This window comes from Pan troglodytes, chromosome 13, assembly GCF_028858775.2.
Source record: "Pan troglodytes isolate AG18354 chromosome 13, NHGRI_mPanTro3-v2.0_pri, whole genome shotgun sequence".
In the NCBI taxonomy this organism is placed as follows: domain Eukaryota; kingdom Metazoa; phylum Chordata; class Mammalia; order Primates; family Hominidae; genus Pan; species Pan troglodytes.
Window position 1 is genome coordinate 42481423 of NC_072411.2, and position 23728 is coordinate 42505150.

A 23728-nucleotide genomic window follows, 5' to 3' on the forward strand; every position below is an offset into this window, starting at 1 on the left:
GATGCTAAGCTGTGGATCACACAATACACCAGATAGTTCAAACAGTGCGTGAACATGCTGCTAGATAACCTTGAAGGGCTCATGAGAAAGTTTTGAATTGGTCAATTCTCTTTTGTTCTTCCTAGTTGTTGCCTTTAGAAAAGTTCAGTCAAGGATAAAGAGAGCTTCTCTGACACTTAACTAATCTCCATTTTTAACAAAAAGCTGGGTTTTGGTAGGCTGGTGTCAAATTAGAATTATTTTAAAGTAGAATTTAATAACATTGCTTATTTTATTGTATTTATTTTTATCTCTATGGTCAACCACTAGATTTCTATTTTCGATTATAATCCCTGGCCTGGTCTTGGAGGGACGTTTTTTTTTTTTATCACTGACTATGTTTAGAATTGCCATTGGCAGGTTTATGAGATTGAAAAGCAGACTGATTTTTGATTGGTTTATCATTGCTCTCAAATGTCTATAGACACTGTACCCCTATATTGCCCATCCTATGCCTCCTCACTGTTAGTGACAATAGATAGTAATTTTAAGACTATTGAAATACATATTTTTCTGATAAAAATTACCTATTCCATTAATTTGTATCTGAGTCTTACTTCTCTGCCTAATTACAATCTATAATAGGTCAAGGAAGCTGTATTGAGTAATGGTTGGGTGTGAGTCTGGAGCCAGATCCCACTGATTCAATTATCTGTTCACCCACTTTCTTCCCCCAGCCCCGCCGAGACAGAGTCTTGCTCTTGTTGCCCAGGCTGGAGTGCAGTGGCATGATCTCAGCTCACTGCTCACTGCAACTTCCACCTCCTGGGTTCAAGTGATTCTCCTGCCTCAGCCTCCTGAGTAGCTGGGAATAAAGGTGCCCACAACCACACCTGGCTAATTTTTGCATTTTTAGTAGAGATGGGGTTTCACCATGTTGAGCAGGCTGGTCTTGAACTCCTTACCTGGTGATCCTGCCTCAGCATCCCAAAGTGCTGGGATTACAGGAGTGAGCCACCATACCCGTCCCTGTTCACCCATTTTCTGTCTGGGTGACTATGAGAGAACTCACACTCCCTGAGCTTTATTTCCTTAAGTATAAAATAGGAATAATAACAGTGTAGCTCTCATAGGGTTGTTGTGAGAATTAAATAATATTTTATACTTATGTGATCATCCACATAAGGCACACAGCTAATACATAGCACTTAATAAGCTTTCAACACTATTATTTGGAACATTCAACTTCTTTGGATTCCTGGAGTTACTAATAAAATGGCTTAATATTTTCAGGTGTTCATTAATTTGTTAAATAAAGAAATTTTATAAAAATTAAAAATCAGTTTAATTATACAAGTAGAATATTAAAGAAAACAGATAATACAAACTGAGCCCAATGCTGTGGGATACACTGACAGTATCCTGAAATGTTAAAGTGCTTGATGCTTCCTCTGCCAAGAACAGGAGGCGCTGGCTTGAGAGTGCCTTGACGTTCAACCTTGTGTGTAGTTCTTCAATTTCTCATTTGTAATACCTGGCTTTGAAATGACATATTCCCAATATTAAGAATCATTTGAAAAGCTAAGCTGTAATTATTTGTACTTGGACATTACAAAAATGGACACGGTGAATTCTGAAAGAAAAAATGTATATTTTTGCTTATATTGTATGCAGTAATTATCAATTTTCTTTTTTCTGACTCAATGAAATATTTCTTTCAGGCCTCTGAGCCCAAGCTAAGCCATCATATCCCCTGTGACCTGCATTTACACATCCAGATGGCTGGTTCCTGCCTTAACTGATGACATTCCACCACAAAAGAAGTGAAAATGGCCTGTTCCTGCCTTAACTGATGACATTATCTTCTGAAATTCCTTCTCCTGGCTCATCCTGGCTCAAAAGCTTCCCTACTGAGCACCTTGTGACCCCCACATCTGCCTGCCAGAGAACAACCCCTCTTTGACTGTAATTTTCCTTTACCTACCCAAATCTTATAAAACAGCCCCACCCATATCTTCCTTCGCTGACTCTTTTCGGACTCAGCCCGCCTGCACCCAGGTGAAGTAAACAGCCTTGTTGCTCACACAAAGCCTGTTTGGTGGTCTCTTCACACAGACGCGCATGAAATTTGGTGCCGTGACTCGGATCGGGGGACCTCCTTTGGGAGATCAATCCCCTGTCTTCCTGCTCTTTGCTCTGTGAGAAAGATCCACCTACCACCTCAGGTCCTCAGACCAACCAGCCCAAGAAACATCTCACCAATTTCAAATCTGGAAAGCAGCCTCTTTTTACTCTCTTCTCCAACCTCCCTCACTATCCCTCAACCTCTTTCTCCTTTCAATCTTGGCACCACACTTCAATCTCTCCCTTGTCTTAATTTCAATTCCTTTCATTTTCTCGTAGAGACAAAGGAGACACATTTTATCCGTGGACCCAAAACTCCGGCGCCGGTCACGGACTCGGGAAGGCAGCCTTCCCTTGGTGTTTAATCATTGTGAGGACACCTCTCTGATTATTCACCCATGTTCCATTGGTGTCTGATCTCCACGAGGACGCCTGCCTTGATCATTCACCCACGTTCCCTTGGTGGCAAGTCAATTGCGAGGACGCCTGCTTTGGCTGCTTGCTCACCCACGTTGCAGCCCAGGGCTGCTCCCCACCCCCCTTCTCCGCGTCTTTACCCTTCTCTTTAAACTTGCCTCCTTCACTATGGGCAACCTTCCACCCTCCGTTCGTCCTTCTTCTCCCTTAGCCTATGTTCTTAAGAACTTAAAACCTCTTCAACTCTCACCTGACCTAAAATCTAAGTGTCTTATTTTCTTCTGCAATGCCACTTGACCTCAATACAAACTCAACAGTAGTTCCAAATAGCCAGAAAACGGCACTCTCAATTTTTCCATCCTACAAGATCTAAATAATTCTTGTCGTAAAATGGGCAAACGGTCTGCGGTGCCTGATATCCAGGCATTCTTTTACACATCGGTCCATCCCTGGTCTCTGTTCCCAATGCAACTGGTACCAAATCTTCCTTCTTTCCCCCCCACCTGTCCCCCTCCGTCCCAACCCCAAGCATCACTGAGTCTTTCTAATCTTCCTTTTCTACAGACCCATCTGTCCTCTCCCCTCCTCGCCAGGCCGAGCTAGGTCCCAGTTCTTCCTCAGCCTCCCCTCCTCCACCCTATAATCCTTTTATCACCTCCCCTCCTCACACCTGTCCGGCTTACAGTTTCATGCCGTGACTAGCCCTCCCCCACCTGCCCAGCAATTTCCTCTTAAAAAGGTGGCTGGAGCTAAAGGCATAGTCAAGGTTAACGCTCCTTTTCCTTTATCCCAAATCAGATAACGTTTAGGCTCTTTTTCATCAAATATAAAAATCCAGCCCAATTCATGGCTTGTTTGGCAGCAACCCTGAGATGCTTTACAGCCCTAGACCCTAAAAGGTCAAAAAGCCATCTTATTCTCAATATACATTTTATTACCCAATCCCAACATTAAATAAAACTCCAAAAATTAAATTCTGGCCTTCAAACCCCACAACAGGACTTAATTAACCTCGCCTTCAAGGTGTACAATCATAGAGTACAGGCAGCCAAGCAGCAACATATTTCTGAGTTGCAATTCCTTGCCTCCACTGCGAGACAAACCCCAGCCACATCTCCAGCACACAAGAAATTCCAAACGCCTAAACCGCAGTGGCCAGGCGTTCCTCCAGGCCCTCCTCCCCCAGGAGCTTGCTACAAGTGCCAGAAATCTGGCCACCAGGCCAAGGAATGCCCACAGCCCAGGATTCCTCCTAAGCCGCTTCCCATCTGTGCGGGACCCCACTGAAAATCGGACTGTTCAACTCACCTGGCAGCCACTCCCAGAGGCCCTGGAACTCTGGGCCAAGGCTCTGACTCCTTCCCAGATCTTCTCGGCTTAGCGGCTGAAGACTGACACTGCCTGATCGTCTCTGAAGCCCCCTAGACCATCATGGACGTCAAGCTTCGAGTAACTGTCACAGTGGAGGGTAAGTCTGTCCCCTTTTAATCAATACGGAGGCTACCCACTCCACACTACCGTCTTTTCAAGGGCCTGTTTCCCTTGCCTCCATAACTGTTGTGCGTATTGACGGCCAGGCTTCTAAACCTCTTTAAACTCCACAACTCTGGTGCCAACTTAGACAATACTTTTTTAAGCACTCTTTTTTAGTTATCCCCACCTGCCCAGTTCCCTTATTAGGCTGAGATATTTTAACTAAATTATCTGCTTCCCTGACTATTCCTAGACTACAGCCACATCTCATTGCCACCCTTCTTCCCAATCCAAAGCCTCCTTTGCGTTCTCCTCTTGTATCCCCCCACCTTAACCCACAAGTATAAGATACCTCTACTCCCTCCTTGGCAACGGATCATGCACCCCTTACCATCTCATTAAAACCTAATCACCCTTACCCTGCTCAACGCCAATATCCAATCCTGCAGCACGCTTTAAAAAGATTAAAGCCTGTTATCACTCGCCTGCTACGGCATGGCCTTTTAAAGCCTATAAACTCTCCTTACAATTCCCCCATTTTACCTGTCCTAAAACCAGACAAGCCTTACAAGTTAGTTCAGGATCTGTACCTTATCAACCAAATTGTTTTGCCTATCCACCCCATAGTGCCAAACCCATATACTCTCCTATCCTCAATACCTCCCTCCACAATCCATTATTCTGTTCTGGATCTCAAACGTGCTTTCTTTACTATTCCTTTGCACCCTTCATCCCAGCCTCTCTTCGCTTTCACTTGGACTGACCCTGACACCCATCAGGCTCAGCAAATTACCTGGGCTGTACTGCCACAAGGCTTCACAGACAGCCCCCATTACTTCAGTTAAGCCCAAATTTCTTCCTCATCTGTTACCTATCTCGGCATAATTCTCATAAAAACACACGTGCTCTCCCTGCTGATCGTGTTCGACTAATCTTCCAAACCTCAATCCCTTACAAAACAACAACTCCTTTCCTTCCTAGGCATGGTTAGTGCAGTCAGAATTCTTACACAAGAGCCAGGACTGCACCCTGTAGCCTTTCTGTCCAAACAACTTGACCTTACTGTTTTAGCCTAGCCCTCATGTCTCCGTGCAGTGCCTGCCACCACCCTAATACTTTTGGACACCCTCAAAATCACAAACTATGCTCAACTCACTCCCTACAGTTCTCACAACTTCCAAAATCTATTTTCTTCCTCACACCTGACACATATACTTTCTGCTCCCCGGCTCCTTCAGCTGTACTCACTCTTTGTTGAGTCTCCCACAATTACCATTGTTCCTGGCCCAGACTTCAATCCGGCCTCCCTCATTATTCCTGATACCACACCTGACCCCCATGACTGCATCTCTCTGACACACCTGAAATTCACTCCATTTCCCCATATTTCCTTCTTTCCTGTTCCTCACCCTGATCACACTTGGTTTATTGATGGCAGTTCCACCAGGCCTAATTGCCTCTCACCAGCAAAAGCAGGCTATGCTGTAGTATCTTCCACATCTATCATTGAGGCTACCGCTCTGCCCCCATCCACTACCTCTCAGCAAGCTGGACTAGTTGCCTTAACTCAAGCCCTCACTCTCGCAAAAGGACTACGCGTCAATATTTATACTGATTCTAAATATGCCTTTCATATTCTGTACCACCATGCTGTTATATGCGCTGAAAGAGGCTTCCTCACTACTCAAAGGTCCTCCATCATTAATGCCTCTTTAACAAAAACTCTGCTCAAGGCCACTTCACTTCCAAAGGAAGCTGGAGTCATTCACTGCAAAGGCCATCAAAAGGTGTCAGATCCCATTGCTCTAGGCAATGCTTATGCTGATAAGGTGGCTAGACAAGCAGCTAGCTTTCCAGCTTCTGTCCCTCAAGGCCAGTTTTTCTCCTTCACATCGGTCACTCCCACCTATTCCCCTGCTGAAACTTCCACCTATCAATCTCTTCCCACACAAGGCAAATGGTTCTTAGACCAAGGAAAATATCTCCTTTCAGCCTCACAGGCCCATTCTATTCTGTCTTCATTTCATAACCTCTTCCATGTAGGTTACAAGCCGCTAGCCCGTCTCTTAGAACATCTCATTTCCTTTCCATCCTGGAAATCTATCCTCAAGGCAATCAATTCTCAATATTCCATCTGCTATTCTACTACCCCTCAGGGATTGTTCAGGTCTTCTCCCTTTCCTACACATCAAGCTCGGGGATTTGCCCCTGCCCAGGACTGGCAAATTGACTTTACTCACATGCCCTGAGTCAGAAAACTAAAATACCTCTTAGTCTAGGTAGACACTTTCACTGGATGGGTAGAGGCCTTTCCTACAGGGTCTGAGAAGGCCATCACGGTCATTTCTTCCCTTCTGTCAGATATAATTCCTCGGTTTAGCCTTCCCACCTCTATACAGTCCGATAGCAGACCGGCCTTTATTAGTCAAATCAGCAAAGCATTTTTTCAGGCTTTTAGTATTCAGTGAAACCTTTATATCGCTTACGGTCCTCAGTCTTCAGGAAAGGTAGAACGGACTAATCATCTTTTAAAAACACACCTCCCCAAGCTCAGCCAGCAACTTAAAAAGGACTGGACAATACTTTTACCACTTTCCCTTCTCAGATTCAGGCCTGTCCTCGGAATGCTACAGGGTACAGCCCATTTGAGCTCCTGTATGGACGCTCCTTTTTATTAGGCCCCAGTCTCATTCCAGGCACCAGACCAACTTGGACTGTGCCCCAAAAAACTTGTCATCCCTACTATCTTCTGTCTAGTCGTACTCCTGTTCACCATTCTCAACTACTCATACATGCCCTGCTCTTGCTTACACTGCCGATTTACACTGTTTCTCCAAGCCATCACAGCTGATATATCGTGGTGCTATCCCCAAACTGCTACTCTTAACTCTTAAAGTAAATAAATAATCTTTGCTGGCAGGACTATGCTGAATCTCCTTAGGCACTCTCTAATTAGATGTCCTGGGTCCTCCCAATTCTTAGACCTTTAATATCTGTTTTTCTCCTTCTCTTATTCCGTTTAGTTTTTCAATTCATTCAAAACTGTATCCAGGTCATCACCAATAATTCTAAATGAAAAATGTTTCTTCTAACAACCCCACAATATCACCCCTTACCACAAAATCTTCCTTCAGCTTAATCCCTCCTACTCTAGGTTCCCACACCGCCCCTAATCCCTCTCGAAGCAGCCCTGAGAAACATCTCCCATTCTCTCTCCATACCACCCCCAAAAATTTTCTCTGTCCCAACATTTTACCACTATTTCATTTTATTTTTCTTATTAATATAAGAAGACAGGAATGTCAGGCCTCTGAGCCCAAGCTAAGCTATCATATCCCCTGTGACCTGCACGTACACATCCAGATGGCCGGTTCCCGCCTTAACTGATGACATTCCACCACAAACGAAGTGAAAATGGCCTGTTTGTGCCTTAACTGATGACATTATCTTCTGAAATTCCTTCTCCTGGCTCATCCTGGCTCAAAAGCTCCCCTACTGAGCACCTTGTGACCCCACATCTGCCTGCCAGAGAACAACCCCTCTTTGACTGTAATTTTCCTTTACCTACCCAAATCTTATAAAACGGCCCCACCTGTATCTCCCTTCACTGACTCTCTTTTCGGACTCAGCCCGCCTGCACCCAGGTGAAATAAACAGCCTTGTTGCTCACACAAAGCCTGTTTGGTGGTCTCTTCACACAACGAACATGAAAATTTCCTCAAAAGAAACTAACCAAATAATCAGAGTTCTGAGTCCATAAAGAGCTTTATTATTTCTGGAGGTAGTTTCTTGTGCCTCTGTGATTTCCTAATAGCCAGTTATTACTGCTCAGAGTCTGTTTGTATCAAGAATCTTGTGTTTTGGAGATTACAAACACCACACTGAGAAACTGGACAGTTGTCCCTAACGATCTGCTTCCTGAAGTAGAACTCATTATAGGACTGGGTGTATGCTAATTCCAACAGCACTAACTTCATCTGAAGAACTTCTAACAGAGATTTACAAAGTATTCCAGCAACCCATCATCTATGGACAATTTTAAGAAGCAGCTAGAAATATTTGTATAAGCTATCTAACATCCTGATACACAGATATAATGGCTGACAGACATACCTGTGTGATCCTTATATAGCAAAACTGTGATTAATTGAAATTAGGTAATATATTGGATTTCCTGACTCTTTTTTGTAGTTGGGATTCAGAAACTAATTACCAAGAAGATTAAAATAGAAACAGATTCTACACTTGATTTAAAACTTTTAATCTAATAATGTTCAGAATGAAAATCCTAAAGCCATATATGCTACTAAGTGTTATGAGACATTTTTGTCAATACAATTTACTTGGTAATAGAGGAAATTAGATTAAAACTTTAGAAGTGTCTCCAACAAGTCGAAACAGATGTTATACTTTTTTATTTTTTTGAGGCAGAGTCTTGCTCTGTTGCCCCGGCTGGAGTGCAGGGGTGCAATCTTGGCTCACTGCAACCACTGCCTCCTGGGTGCAACAATTCTTCTGTCTCAGTCTCCCGAATAGCTTGGATTACAGGCGCACATCACCATGCCCAGCGAATTTTTGTATTTTTAGTAGAGACTGGGTTTCGCCATGTTGACCAGGCTGGTCTTGAACTCCTGACATTAGGTGATCTGCCCGCCTCAGCCTCCCAAAATGCTAGAAGTACAAGCGCGAGCCACTGTGCCTGACAGATGTTATACTTGCAATAGTTTAATTAATTTAAAAAATGGTAAATAATTTCTAATATTTAAAAATAAATTTCCAGAGTTCTGATATGGAATTTTCATTGAGCCTGCCGCTCAGCATTTAATATGAATTGTTAGCACACCACTTCTAAAGAATTGATTTTAATGAACTAAAACAATATGCATTAACTTTATATTTTATATTTACACTTACAACAAAATGACTAATAACAAATTATTGTACATAGGCACATATTCTGTAACTTTTTATTAATTTAGTTTAAATATAAATTATAAGTTTAAATCAGAGACCTGATTGCCTGAGTAAAACATACAGTTCACATACTATAAATACTACTAATCGAAATATAGTTTTGAAAACATTAGAACTACTTTAATTTCAATAAATAGTATCACTTTATATTTCTTCTGTTTTTTTTTTCTTCTTTTTTTTTCTCAAATATCAGTCAAAATGCAAGGGTATATCAAAAAGGAACATTTAAATACTGGGTGTGTGTCTCTGTCTTAGGACATAGAATTGAGAAAGGAAGTGCAATCATATGGATGATATGATCCATGGGAGTGAGAAACCTTAGGTCTCAGGGAAGATCTGTTCTCTACTCTATTTCTGTGGCCCTTGAATAGTAATAGTTTCTTTCTTTCTTTCTTTCTTTTATTTATTTTTTTTCATTTTGAGATGGAATCTCACTCTGTCACCCAGGCTGGAGTGTAGTGGTGCGATCTCTGCTCACTGCAACCTCCGCCTCCTGGGTTCAAACGATTCTCCTGCCTCAGCCTCCCGAGTAGCTGGGATTGCAGGCAAGTGCCACCATGCCCAGCTAATTTTTGTATTTTTAGTACAGACGGGGTTTCACCATGTTGACCAGGCTGGTCTTGAACTCCTGACCTCAGGTGATCCATCCACTTCAGCCTCCCAAAATGCTGGGATTACAGGTGTGAGCCACCATACCCGGCCGAATAATAGTTTTCAAGTAACTTCTACTCTTGATCAAAGACAATTTCTTATGAAGATTTCTGAGGAATTAAAAATAATTTCTCTCAAGATTTTGGAGAAATAAAAATATTAATTAGAGAGGTAATATTTCAAAGGATAATAAGAATCCACAGTAACTTATTCTCACACCAGTAACCCAACAAGAGGTGACAGTTATTTTAAAACTAAATTCTGCACCACTTCTTCACTCCCTACTTTCATTATTTTCCACGTGACCACTGAGCACATGACTGGTGGCCTAATTATATGAAAAACCTAAGCCAGACAGCTTGCATTCTAAGCATTAAATTTAAGATTGATTGGACATCAGAATCATCAACTATACCCCTCTGTTTAGTATACTCAGATCACAAAGCCAATAAATGCCACAGTAATAACTACGTGTCTTTTGTTATCATTATATTATGTCCAAGTGTTATTGGCTGAAAACAGCCTTTTTCATAGCGAAATCTAACACCATTTGGATCTTCAAACTGATGTTAACATATAAGCATAAGTGTAAGGTTTTTTTAAGGGGTAAAAAAATATATTTTCTATATATGATGAATTACTGGGTATTGGTGTTGAGAAAAACATTAGAATCTTTCATTGTACTTATTTTTGATCACTAACACAAAGCATAATCAATCATATAGGCATGGTACTAAGCAAAACTGAGTAATAGCTAAAATTACAAATGCTAGAATATTCTCCATGGAAATTGCCAGCCCAAAAGATATTTCAACAGAATCTGCAAAACAGAAGTTTATAATCTAAAACAAAGACAAACATTTTTGTTCCAAAGGTAGGCCAAAAGAGGTAGAACTTTTAAATCTCCATATTTCTTACATATTTTGTTTTTTTCTATAAAGTATTTAACTCTGATTTTTTTCACATACTACTAAAAATCTGCAACTAGTTTTGTATATATGTAGTTTTAGAGAACTGAATATACTTGGCAAAGGACGAGAAAAGCAGCATTACAAAGATGAGTTTTTCAAACAAAAATATAACAGAATATTAAATTCCTGACTCAATTCCTTTTAAAAAGTTCAACTGCATCAATTTAGATTTCTAATTAAAGCAAATACGGCATTTCCCTTCTTTTCAAACTCAATTATAATCCCCACTGGGCAAAAAGCTATTTCTCTTACGGCTTTTGCTACCTATCAATCCAGAGTCTAGAATATTTGGCACGCCTCCTGACTCATTGTGTAGGCTCCTTTTTAGCTTTGTTCAACAAAATTTAAATCTCACAGTTTCCTGTTATTGTTAAGACAGAAAAAAAAAAACAGAAAGAAACATCAACGAATAATTGCATATCCTTTTGGTGGAGAGTCAATGCACAAAAGTTACCAAAGGCATTGGATGAAAGCTATGAAAAACCTAATATGTTCATTCCACTTAGACTATTTAGTGACTCCCATGTAGTCATTCATTTCTCCTATAAAAGCTAGAGGACAATTTCCTGGTCCCATTCATACAGATAGGCTCTCCTTCAACGGTTCTATTGGAACCAAAACATTTCAATGCAAAATAAATGCCATTATGCGGGCTCTCTCTCACATACACACTCTCTTTCTTTCTCTCTCTCTCTCTCTCTCTCTCACACACACACACCCAAATATACACACACAAATACATTCACACATACAAAAAATCATTAGCAGAAAAGAGGAAAAGATTAAATTTGGCAAAACAAATAAATGGATGAAAGAAAAACACATGATATATCAAAAATTTTACCATAAAATGTAGTGATCTAATAATAGTACAAAAAATCTTACTGAATTAACAGAAGCTGCTTTACACATAGAAAATAAGTTCCCCACCCTACCAAGTTTGTAGAAAAATATACTTATTTTCATTACAGCTATTTTAAAAGTTTAGAAATATACCAGAAGTTAAATTATTTTTGAAAGCTTCCATTAAAAAGGATAATAGCATATGTACACATCATGATTTCAAAGAAGCAAGATCGAGCTATGTATTTTTTTAAAGTTTTAGAATTAGTTTGAAAATCAATCAACAGACACCAGTCACACATACATACCAGACAAAATGTTCAAAGTATATCCTGAGAAATAGTGATTCCACAGAATGTCATTAATCGCTATTTTACAATTCATCTGGGATCAAATAAGTATAGAATGCCAAGAAATGGAAAGCAGTAAAGCAATATGGTTTTCATTTCTCTCTCTCCTATCTTATACTGCTCACAGTCTTTTTTTTTTTTTTAATTGCCAGTGTGAGAAGTAGAGAAAGCGTCATCTCAAAAATGAGTAAGATATTAACCAGAAGTTTTTTTCAGGCAGGTAGAGAAATGTAAAGTTCCCTTCTGGATCCTGTGAGATTGTGAAAAGAAAAAAAGAAGGGAAAGTTGTAGAAAGATCAGCTGCACATATTCTCAAGACAGATTGATATGGGATGGACCAAGACACTGGAAAGAGAAGTGTCACACTCACCTGGATTTACCATGGGAAAAGGCCAAGCTTCTAGGGGAAACAATACTGGATGCACACAACATTTTTAAATATTCAGGAGTTATTTTGTGATCTTAAAAGTGGGTAGAAGTTAGAAGTATAAGCTTGAGGCAGTGTTCCTGGCTCCTCACAGGACCTGGGAGGTTTACAGGATCATGTGCTTCTGTAAGGATCTTGGCTCAACGAGTGTCATATATCAACAGCAACGTAAGATTAAGCAGCAGCTCATCAAGAATAAAGACTTGAAGAGAGCGAAACCCACAGTGCGTGAGTGAGGATGCCTGCACTTCACAGTCAGATTAGAGCACAGAGTGCAGATCAGACCAACCCCCATTAGAGACGAATGAGGTTCCAGAGACTGTGTGGATAGAAGGCCCTTTCTCCTTTCCAGCTGCTAACATGAAGGCACATAATCCCATGCTTCTAAACACCTAGATAGAGAGATACTGTGATACCATATGTTAGAAAATTCAAAATCTGTCTCCCAGCAGCTCCCTCAACACCTCCCAGCACACCCGCTTCATTCACAAGTCACAGCCACACAGGATAGGGGCACTGAGGATGTTCAGATAATCTGTTTGCTAGTGAAAATATAGTACATGTATTTATAATCCACATTTAAATTTGGGAAATACTGATTAAAAATACTACACAGATGTCCTAACAAAATATTTGTAAGTGTGGACCATTTTCCAAGATACAAAATTTAAGTACATTATCTTTACTGTATATAAAAGCACAAAGCTTTTCCCCCATAGGTTATCTTGAAATCATGCAACAAACAATTTCTAAATGTTATTCTAAATGGAAGTATATTTATAAAGTATATCTACATAGAATAGATAGATTTGCATATATGCATATTTACATAGTTGTATAATTACGTAGTACAAGTAAAAAATAATAAATGTGAATAATACATGATCACTTCAGGACAGTGGGAAGAAGGGGGAAAGGGAAGAGGTGGAGGTTAGTTGTTATTGTAGAAATTTAAATGTTTTAACAGAGATATCTTATACCAAATTTAAAAAACCATTAAAAATAGAACAGATTTGTTATATAACTTACATAACATGATACTTGTTATATAACAAGTCTATATGTGTGAAATATTTCTTTTTGATTGTTTGTTTTTTCTGAGATAGGGTCTGTGTCTGTCACCTAGGCTACAGTACAGGTGCAACCATGGTTCACTGCAGCATCAATCTCCTGGGTTTAACCGACCCTCCAGCCTCAGCCTCCAGAGGAGCTGACACTACAGGTGCTAATTTTTAAATATATTTTTTTGTAGAGATGGGATCTCACTATGATGCCCAGGCTGGTCTTAAACTCCTTGACTCAAGCAATCTTCCTGCCTTGGCCTCCCAAAGTGCTGGGATTACAGGCATGAGCCACCACTCCCAGCCTGAAATATTTTATAATTTAACATGTACTTGCTTTAACTTTAGAAAAAAGAGTTATAAGGTATAAGAATACTTATAGCTTATAGCTATAACTGTATAGCTTAGAACTGTATAGCTTATAGCTATATATAGCTTAACTGCAGCTTATAAGCTTATAACCGTAGCTTATAACTTATAAATGTAAGCTTATAACTGTAGCTTGAGTAGTCTGTTTGAAATTTCCTGATCACATATTTAAAGGAAAATAAAAGCACATGTTGATAGGTTCTGTCTTTTGAGTTGAATGTTCTCAGTGTCATGTTGGGAAAGCCAGGTTGCGGAAAATACAAAGATACCGTAAAAAGTTCACGTTCTCTTCACAAGCCCTAGTTAGTGTGATTATAGCTAACACATTAATTAAAGATCATTAGCCAAACAGCAGGTTATAAACTGAGATTGCACAAAAGCAGCAAATGAGGCTGAATCAACTTAGAGGCAAGAATCTTTTTGATAACTCAGAATTCTAGATTAGATGAAAGGATGCAGGAAAATAAGCAGAAAGCAAGACGACAGAGAGGAGTGATATGACAGAGCAAAGGTGGGGGCTAGAAAGCTGGGGCATGAGTGCAGAGTTGACCACTAGAGACCAAACAGAAAATAACTGATAAAAACAGAAAATATTTTAGAGGCATTCAGAGAACTAAGAATCTAAACTGTAAACTGGGGAGAGAGAACATAATAGAAAGATCCAGATTCTAATATCATCTTATGAATCAAATTTTAGAAAAGTTACAACTCTGATTACTAAGCAGACATGTGAATCTAGCACAGTCTGTCAAATTCTTAAATATTCTATTAGTTTTTGAAATAGGAGAGAGTAGGCTGAAGGTGAAAAAAGTTTGAAGTTGAAATTCCAAATAAATACTCTGCAGCTGCTACAATTGGGATATTCTACTTATTTTGGTCAGACATTCAAATCTGGTGTTTGCCCAAGCTTGTAATAAGCAGTGCAACAGCCCTACAAGAGCAGTCAGCCTCTACAGTCTAATATAACTGTATTTATGTACATTTTTAAAAGCTTGTTTTTCCCTTGGTATAAAGTTTAAAAGAGCAGACACCTTCGAGTAAATAGAAGTGATTTTATATGAACTATTAACAACTCACAAAAGTCATGAATACGAGGCTAGCATAGATTTAACTCTTTACATACACAAAAATGGAGCTCCAAGATGTTCTTTAAAGACCTTTAGTAATTTAATCTAAATGTGCCAAATGTATATTTTTAGATTCATAAATTTCGCCATCTCAAAAACTAGGCGTTAATAAAATGGGAAGTTATAGATTTAATTTAATTTTTAAAATTTATATCCAAAGTCTCACCAAGACTAAATTATTAAGCCTGGTCTCCTAAACTATATTTAATTTACATCTATTCAAAGGCTCCTTAAATTAGAGATTAGCGTATAATTTTTCCATAGATTGAATATTCGTTGTCAAAATTGTGAGTACTCGTAGACCCAAAAAATTATACCAGGCTAAATTCAATAAACATGGTATTTCAGTAAATATAAATATAGAATTTAAAAAATATTTACAATGATTATTTTAATTCCCCACATTATATGTATATTTTGTATGTGTTAAGTTACTCTGCTTCATTTTTTTCATAGTGCTTCTCTCTCTTTCTCTTGCTTCTACATTGTTTTCTTTACATAATTTAAATAAAAACAAAACAAGTTATTTAAATTAGAATATGTCAAGGTAGAACAAACTACAATGTTCGGACTTTAGAAATGAAATATCCAATTGATAATGGAACTATAGATAAATACAAATATTGGTGCTGAGAAGTAAGAGGTAACAACTAGGTGAACTCCAAGAGCATAAGAGAATTTCCCCTTGAATGTAGCATGGGTTAAGAAAAGTATAGACACAAACTGAAATAAAAATGGATTCTAAATAGAGATCCTGCAAGAGGGAATAGGTTAGACACTCATGCCACTCTTAATGCAATCCTACTCTACATCCTGCTAAGCCCTGAGGACATGGGACATGTGAAATAGTGAAACACCCATGCTTCTAGACAAGATCTGTTCTTAGCCATAAAGACACATAACTGAGTCAAACGATAAGGACTTGGCATAACACGGTGAACCCGGTGAACCTTTGCAAAGTGTTCTGTTTCTTTCCCATTCAATAAAAACAGCAGAAGGAGAATCATCCCAGGGAGTGTTAAAATAATTAGCATAAATATGTAACATTTCTATATTTATTGAGGACAAAAGAAAAGGGAACAAAGTGGCCACTTATCCCTTTCAAAAATAAGGGGTGTGAAATGCTGTACTAAGATATGACATAGAATTTTCTTTACGTTAATTAGCACCTGTGCACAATTGTGTAACTCAAATCAGATGACCACCCTCCATCCTTGTCCCTCTGTATGTATGTATGTGTGTGTGTGTGTATATATACACACACTGGTCTAGAACTTACAGCAATACTAGTGGCTGGGAGAATCCTATATAACCTCACTACTGAAAACATTTAAATATATTTTTTCTCTTTATATGGAAAGAATGAAGTGTATTTATGCTATATCCACAGAGGTTCAAAGCAGATGCTTTGGTGTCAAATAACCCTGTTATTTGACACATCCCAGTTACAGGACTTGCTAGCTATGGGAATTTAGACAAGTTACAGAACCTCTTTGTGCCCACTTTCCTTATCAATGAAATAGGGGTAATAAAGAGATTAAGTAAGATAATCACTCTAAAGCTTTTAACATATTTCTCGGGCCATATGGTTACCATCAACTAAATGTTAGGTATTGTTGTTACTAGGGTGATTGATAATAATCTATTTGAAGCATATAATCTACCAAAACAGAGTCAAATCATGCTAACGTGAGGAAAAGGAAGGAGAGGAAAATACAGAAATAACACTCCAGTCCAGAAATTGTTCAGAGTTAACAAGTCATTATTCCACTTTGGTTTCATAAGTGAAAATGCAAAAGACAATAGAGCAAATTAGCCAGTAATATAAAGTAGCCCACAAAACTCCTTGGTAATTGCTATGGACAAATTGGTGACGAATGCAGTTTGAGGCTTTGTGAATTGATTATGAAAACAAATTCTACAAAGTGGTAAATGGTAGTTTTATGATACTGTGGTAAGCTACACTGGTTGCATATTCTAAAGACCCAATTATAACAAGATAGTATTAGGAAAATCACTTAAAGACATGTTATTATTGCCAGCACTTACACATGTAGCTCATAAGTGTTGTTCAATATAAATGAAATTTCAGAGCACTTAAAGGTTTTTCATTACTTTCATTTTCCCCATAAAAGTTCAATGAAAGTACTGTGGAATCTAGCAAATGCATTTAACATACTTCTGTGAACTCTGGGAGTCCTATCCAGTTTGGACAAACTTTGTCTTTTCTAACCAATTACTAGATGAAATGCTTTTTGCTTATCCAACAATGCCAAATTGGCATATTTGTCTACAGAACAGGCTCAATTAATGTTAATAAATGCTGATCAAATGAATTACACATAGCAAATACTCTTGATTTCTGTCTCAGTGTTAACAGCTTTAACATAGAATCAAATACATTAAACAAAATAAATATATTCTCCATTTCTGCGATAACAATTAAGATATAATTATTGTAAATAAAATTATTTTAAGTGAAAATATTAATGTTTCAAAAGCAAATGCTGACTGAAATGATCACTGTCATCTACTAATATGGAACAGATGCTTTTTATTATCTTTTTTCACACTGTATTGTATTAAAGAATGACATACAATATCATTGAATAACTACAGAATCTTAGGGATTTAAGCAAAAAAAAATGAATTCTAGAATGATATGAGTATAGTGTTTCCTTATTTCTGTTCACTAAATGTTAATGCCATCATGTGCATACTCTAATATAAGAAGATAATGGTCTTATTCTACCTCTTTGGTCTATGTTTTATAAAGTTCTGGGTTATATTAAGGAATACTTACTCTTCCATCTTATCACTCCAGGCTTTTTGTAAAGTAGCTAACCTAAGTTTTTATGAATCTGTGAACACAGAGACAAAACCTTTTCAGGTAAGACCTTAGTTTCAAAAGAATTGTGTTCAAATTTGTTTAACTGTGGTTGTCGCAGATGATGACCCAAATACGGAGAGATAAGACCCAGAGTCACAGACACTCACCGCAGTTGGCCTCGTCTGATGCATCTGCACAGTCTGGATCCTTGTCACAAACCCACAGCTTGGAAATGCAATGCTTCGTAGTCTTACACTGGAAATAGTCTGGAGAACAGCTGTTTTCAGCTTAGAAAGAAAACTGCCATTAAAATGTAGCTTTGGAGAACATATTTATTTATTAAAAGCAAATTTTACAGACAAATGTTTAAGACAGTTTATTGAAAAATGTATTGTCTTTAAATTAATAGGACTCTGAAGGTGAGGAATTTTAACTTTTAATTCCTTTTGAGATACTCCTGATATCCTCTCCAGTAAAATTAAAGAAAACGTATTTTTGCAGTGATACACTGATAAATATCAGAGTTTTCAAAAAACTGTTGATTAGATATTTGAATACTAATTTTAAGAATTAAGAATTCAGGGACTTTCAAAATAAGTTTTTTTCCAGAAAAAAATAAGAATTCATAGGTATACATTTTTGTAAACTGAAAAATACTAAAATTGGAAGGCATTAAGTGAATAAGGAAATAAACAGTACAAAGTTTATCAAACTGTCTAGGAATTGTGTTGAGTTTTACATATACGTGGAGTCTTGCTCTGTTGTCCAGGCTGGAGTTCAGTGACACAGTCTTGGCTCACTGCAACCTCCACCTTCCAGAATCAAGTGATTTTCCTGCCTCAGCCTCCCAAGTAGCTGGGATTATAGGCACCTGCCACTGCACCCAGCTAATTTTTGTATTTTTATTAGAGACAGGGTTTCACCATGTTGGCCAGGCTCATCTCGAACTCCTGACCTCAGGTGATCCACCCACCTCGGCCTCCTAAAGTGCTGGGATTACAGGCATAAGCCACTGCACCCGGCCTGTGTTGAGTTTTTGAGGGAAGTGAACATCCAACTTAGACTGTAAACTGCATCACAAATCCTAGACAGTTTAATGGATGAGCTTCTAGAATGGCTAACCATAAAGAACTGGTACTGACTTTATTCTGAATGCACCATCTTAATCAAATTGCTGGATGAGTGCACATTATTTAGTGATAAAAGTTTTTGAGGAATACAATAAAACTCAGCAAAACAGAAATGTTGACAGCAGTTCTGTTGAAACCCTGAAACTTGACAGGTGCTCCATTAGTCACATAATCTGCATGTGTGAGTGTGCGTGCAAGCATGTGCATGCCAGCCTATATGCATATATATATATGTATATGGTATAAACAGTTTTGCCTTCCATTTAACGTAATTTGAATTTTGATGGAAGATGGAAATATGAGATGAAAAGAAACAAAATATTTTACTATTATTCTTTCAAATAGTTTGTTAAGATATGTTAAATGGAGCAATATTTAGAATTTTGTAGAAGTTAAATTTTTGTTAGACTATTTTGCCCAGATTTTATATGTCTCTTCATGAGTGCAACATGTATTTCATGGAGAAAACACTCTCTAATTAAAAATAACTTAATTTCAAGAAACTGATTAATCACAGAAGTAAATTACTTGTATCTACTTAATATGGGCAAAAATAAATTTAAAAAACATAATCAACTGCCATGTTTTATTTGATGCTTCTCTTAAGGATGATGTGGATGAATGAATGTTGTTCATGTTTGTCATAATTTACAGGTAGATTTTAAAGTAAACTTGCCCATATTTTCATTTTCTCTATATTTTTATTTAGAGCTTCTATCCCAGTTGGCACCTATTTCTAATTATTTGACCATAATTTCTTTTCAGTTTATCTACATCATATGAATTTATGAAGTATAGTACTAATTTTTAGACTTATTTTAGGAGTCAAAGTTAAGACAAGACAGAGTATTTTGAGGTGACTTACGACAGTCTCTTTCATCTTCCTCATCACCACAGTCATCTTGCCCATTACATCTTAAGTTTACTGGGATACATTTCTGGTTCTTGGTACATTTGAATTGACCTGACAGGCAGACATGTGTGTCTAGAACATAGAAGGAGAGAGAGAGAGAAAATTTGTGTCTGAATTAAAATCACACAGACATAATCAGTTGAAAATTAGACTTATGTTCATTAGTTAGGAATTTAATCACCTACCACAGTTGAGTTCATCAGAATTGTCTCCACAATCATTCTCTCCATCACAGATGAAAGCTGGTAGAGCACAGAGTCCAGTCCCACACTGAAATCGGCCTGGCTGACATTTAAATTCAGCTAGGGGAGAAAGCATAGATATTGTGGAATGGTAATCTTACCTCACAACTTCTTAAACATAGAGTTTCTGACATTCAAGATATTTACTATAATAAATATATCCTGGAATACAATGCGAATGTCTCTCATCTCGATAGCTATTAGATTCAAATGTTTAGCTATACTTTGAGCAACTCAGATGACCTCCAGATAACATTTAATAAGCCATACTTTAGAAGATAGGAATTAATAACATATAAATATATTTTCTAAAAAATTTAAAAAACATATAAAAGTCTTCTCATTTTAATGAAATGATATTGAGAGGTTAAGTTGCAGAATGAAATTTATTGTAACAAAAACTGTTATTCCAATATCATCTTTTAAGAAATCATTTCTCCTTGATCATTTGGTGGCCTATGGTGTGTATGATTTGTCCACAATACATATTCTCTCTCTCTTTTTTTTTTCTTCTGAGACAGAGTCTTGCTCTGTTGCCCAGTCTGGAGTGCAGTGGTGCAATCTTGGCTCACTGCAACCTCTGTCTCCCATGTCCAAGCAATTCTACTGCCTCAGCCACCCAAGTAGCTGGGATTACAGGCACCCACCATCACACCTGGCTAATTTTTTGTATTTTTAGTAGAGATAGGGTTTCACCATGTTGGCCAGGCTGGTCTCGAACTCCAGACCTCAGCTGATCTGCCCCCCTCGGGCACCAAGTTTTGGGATTACAGGCGTGAGTCACTGCACCTGGCCCAGGATACATATTCTCCAGCACAACGTAAAGCAAATGTTTTCTATATCTATCACATTTTAAATCAGATTTATCAATATTCATCCCTATAATCCGATTATTATACAAGAGAACAATATCTTATAAATAGTAAATATTTTATATACTATACGTATATTATAACAAATGACTCCTGAGTGATAATGCATTTTATCTTATCATATTATCTGGGAATAATAATAATAAGGCAGGATCTGAGGATCTACTATGTATCAGGCACTGGGCTAGACCCCTTCACATACAGTTACTAATTTAATCTCGCCATAACATTCTCATTTTGGCATTACTATTTTAGCAATGAGTAAACTAAATTTACTGAATATGAATAATTCACCTAAGGATGCACAACTTTTAAGTGTCAGACTCTGAATTCAAATCTACTATGTTGTTTGCAATAAAACACTTATCTTTTGACTAATGATTTTAATGCATATTACTGATTTTGAGGTTAATATTATCTTTATTAGCTCAAATCAGTGAATCAAACACTAATAAATAGCATTTTAAACTTTTTTGAGAAATAAATTATGCTTTTATAATTACAATATTAAATAAAAATTTAAACATTCTTTAAAAAATAACTCTATATATGGTCTGCTTCCATAGAAATAAGAGAGTTCTAAAATGTTGAAAGTTATTTGCTTCCAATCTATAACATTTTGTTAATTAATAATACTAAATGTTTAAACTGAATGACACAATTATCTCATACTTTAAGCATGTGCCTTTCCTCTATTTCATTTTGCTTTGTATACAATTTTCTCTAATACTCCTTTGCTTTCGAAACAACCCTCCACCAGAAAAAGGTTGCAACTATTAAAGGAATGCTTTGAAATAACTTGGAAGCCCATCTGACCTTCAACTCTGTCTCTAGAATAATCTTAAGTGTACTAGAGTATTATAAGAAACATTATTACAAATTTGTGATGCCAGAGAATTTTGATGCATTGCTCTTAACTACATTTATATAAATAACATTATGTAAGCTTGCAAGTATGGGACCGTGGGATGAGGCTTTCCTGTCTTCTTAGGTGATGTTATAAGTATTGTCAGCATCTCTTATTGTCTGCAGGTATTGATGATGCATCTACCCGAAAGTGAAATCTAAATGTTCCATAGACTCTTGCATATAATTTTCTACCTCACCATGACTCTCAAGCAAAGTGTCATTCCTACAGATATTCAAAGCTGTTAACCCATCAACTACAAGTAAAAGCCTATTTGCTCTACTAAAAGAAAGCTCACAGAGATAATGTAACCAACAAAAACATTTAAGACTACTAGAATAAAATATAGAGGGAAAGTTCCATGATATTAGTGTGGGTAAAAACTGTTTGGATATGACTCCAAAAACACAGGCAACAAAAGCAAACACAGACAAATGGAATTACACCAAATTAAAAAACTTATGTACAAAAAAAGAAACAACAGAGTAAAGAGACAATCTATGAAATGGAAGAAAATATTTGCAAACAGTACATCTGCTAATGGGTTAATATCCAAAATATATAAAGAATATTCAATAGTAAGAAAAAAAACTCACTGAAAAATGAGCTGAGGACTTGAATAGGCATTTCTTTAAAACATTATACAAATGGCCAACTGGTATATTAAAAAATACTCAACATCACTAATTATCAGGAAAATGCAAATAAAACCACAATCAGATATCACCTTATACCTGTTAAGTTAGGCATTGTAAAAAAAGGAGAAATATAAGTGTTAGCAATGATGTGAAGAAAAGAAAACTCTTGTATTTCATTGGTAGAAATGTAAATTAGTACAGCTATTTTGGGTAACAGTATGCAGGTTTCTCAAAAGACTAAAAATGTAGTGACCATACGGTCCAGCAATCCCACTACTAGATATACACAGGCATACCTAGAAGATATTGGAGGTTCAGTTCCAGATCACCACAATAAAGCAAATATCACAATAAAGCATGTCATACTTTTTTTTTTGGTTTCCTAGTACATATAAAAGTTATGTTTACACTATACTGTAGTCTATTAAGTGTGCAATGGCATTATGTTTAAAAAAACTGTACAAAATTAAATAAGAGTTAGGTAGGGCCTTGCTCTGGATTAGGCTTTGGCTTAAGGAACTGTTGTGGATGGCTTCATCTTCTATCCTGACCACTGAAAGTTTCTTCACATTAGCAAGAAGGCATCTGTACTGTCTGATCATGTGTTCGCTGGAGTAGCATTTTTATTTTCTTATAATAACTTTTCCTTTGCATTCATAATTTTGCCGACTGGTACAAGAAGCGTAGCTTTTGGTATATCTTGTGTTTTGAGATGCCTTTTTCACTAAGCTTAATAATTTCTAGCTTTTGATTGAAAGTGAGAGACATGAAATTCTTCCTTTCGCTGGAACACTTAGAGACCATTGTGGGCTATTAGTTGACCTAATTTTAGTATTGTTGTGCTTAGGGAAAAAGGAGGCCCAAGGACAGGGAGAGAGAGAGGGAACAGTGGGTTGGTAGGCAGCCAGAACATACACAATATTTATCAGTTAAGTTTGTTGTCTTTTATGGGTATGCTCTGTGGTGTTCCAAAACAATTACAATAGTATTAATAATGTCAAAGAATACTGATCGTATCACCAAAACAAATATAATAATAGTAATGAAAAAAAATTGAACTAGTGTGAGAATTACCACATTGTGAAAGAGAGACAAAGTGACCACATGCTGTTGAAAAATGTCACCAATAGACAAGATTGATGCAGCCTTGTCATAAACCTTCCATTTGTGAAAAATACAATATCTGCAAAGCGCAGTAAAGTACAGCACAATAAAATAAGTTATGCCTGTATATCCAAAGGAAATAAAATCATTATGTTGTAACACTATTTGCATTCACTTGTTTGCTGCAGGTTTATTCACAGTAACCAATATATGAAATCAACCACAGTGTCCATCAATGGATGAATGAATAAATAAAGTGTGGTATATATACATGAGGGAATAATATTCAATATTTTACAATAGGAAATCCTGTTATTTGTGACAGC

At 37.4% G+C, this 23728-nt stretch overlaps 1 protein-coding gene across 1 annotated transcript in view; it reads right to left on the reverse strand.

The window, feature by feature from the left end:
* Positions 1–23728, reverse strand: part of LRP1B (LDL receptor related protein 1B) — a 1946873-nt gene that overhangs the window by 196587 nt on the left and 1726558 nt on the right. The window contains exons 67-69 of the mRNA XM_063790432.1: positions 19825–19941; positions 19592–19711; positions 17764–17883 (exon numbers count right to left, since the gene is read on the reverse strand). Coding sequence (XP_063646502.1) covers positions 17764–17883; positions 19592–19711; positions 19825–19941 — 357 coding nt within the window. The remainder of the gene's footprint in view (positions 1–17763; positions 17884–19591; positions 19712–19824; positions 19942–23728) is intronic.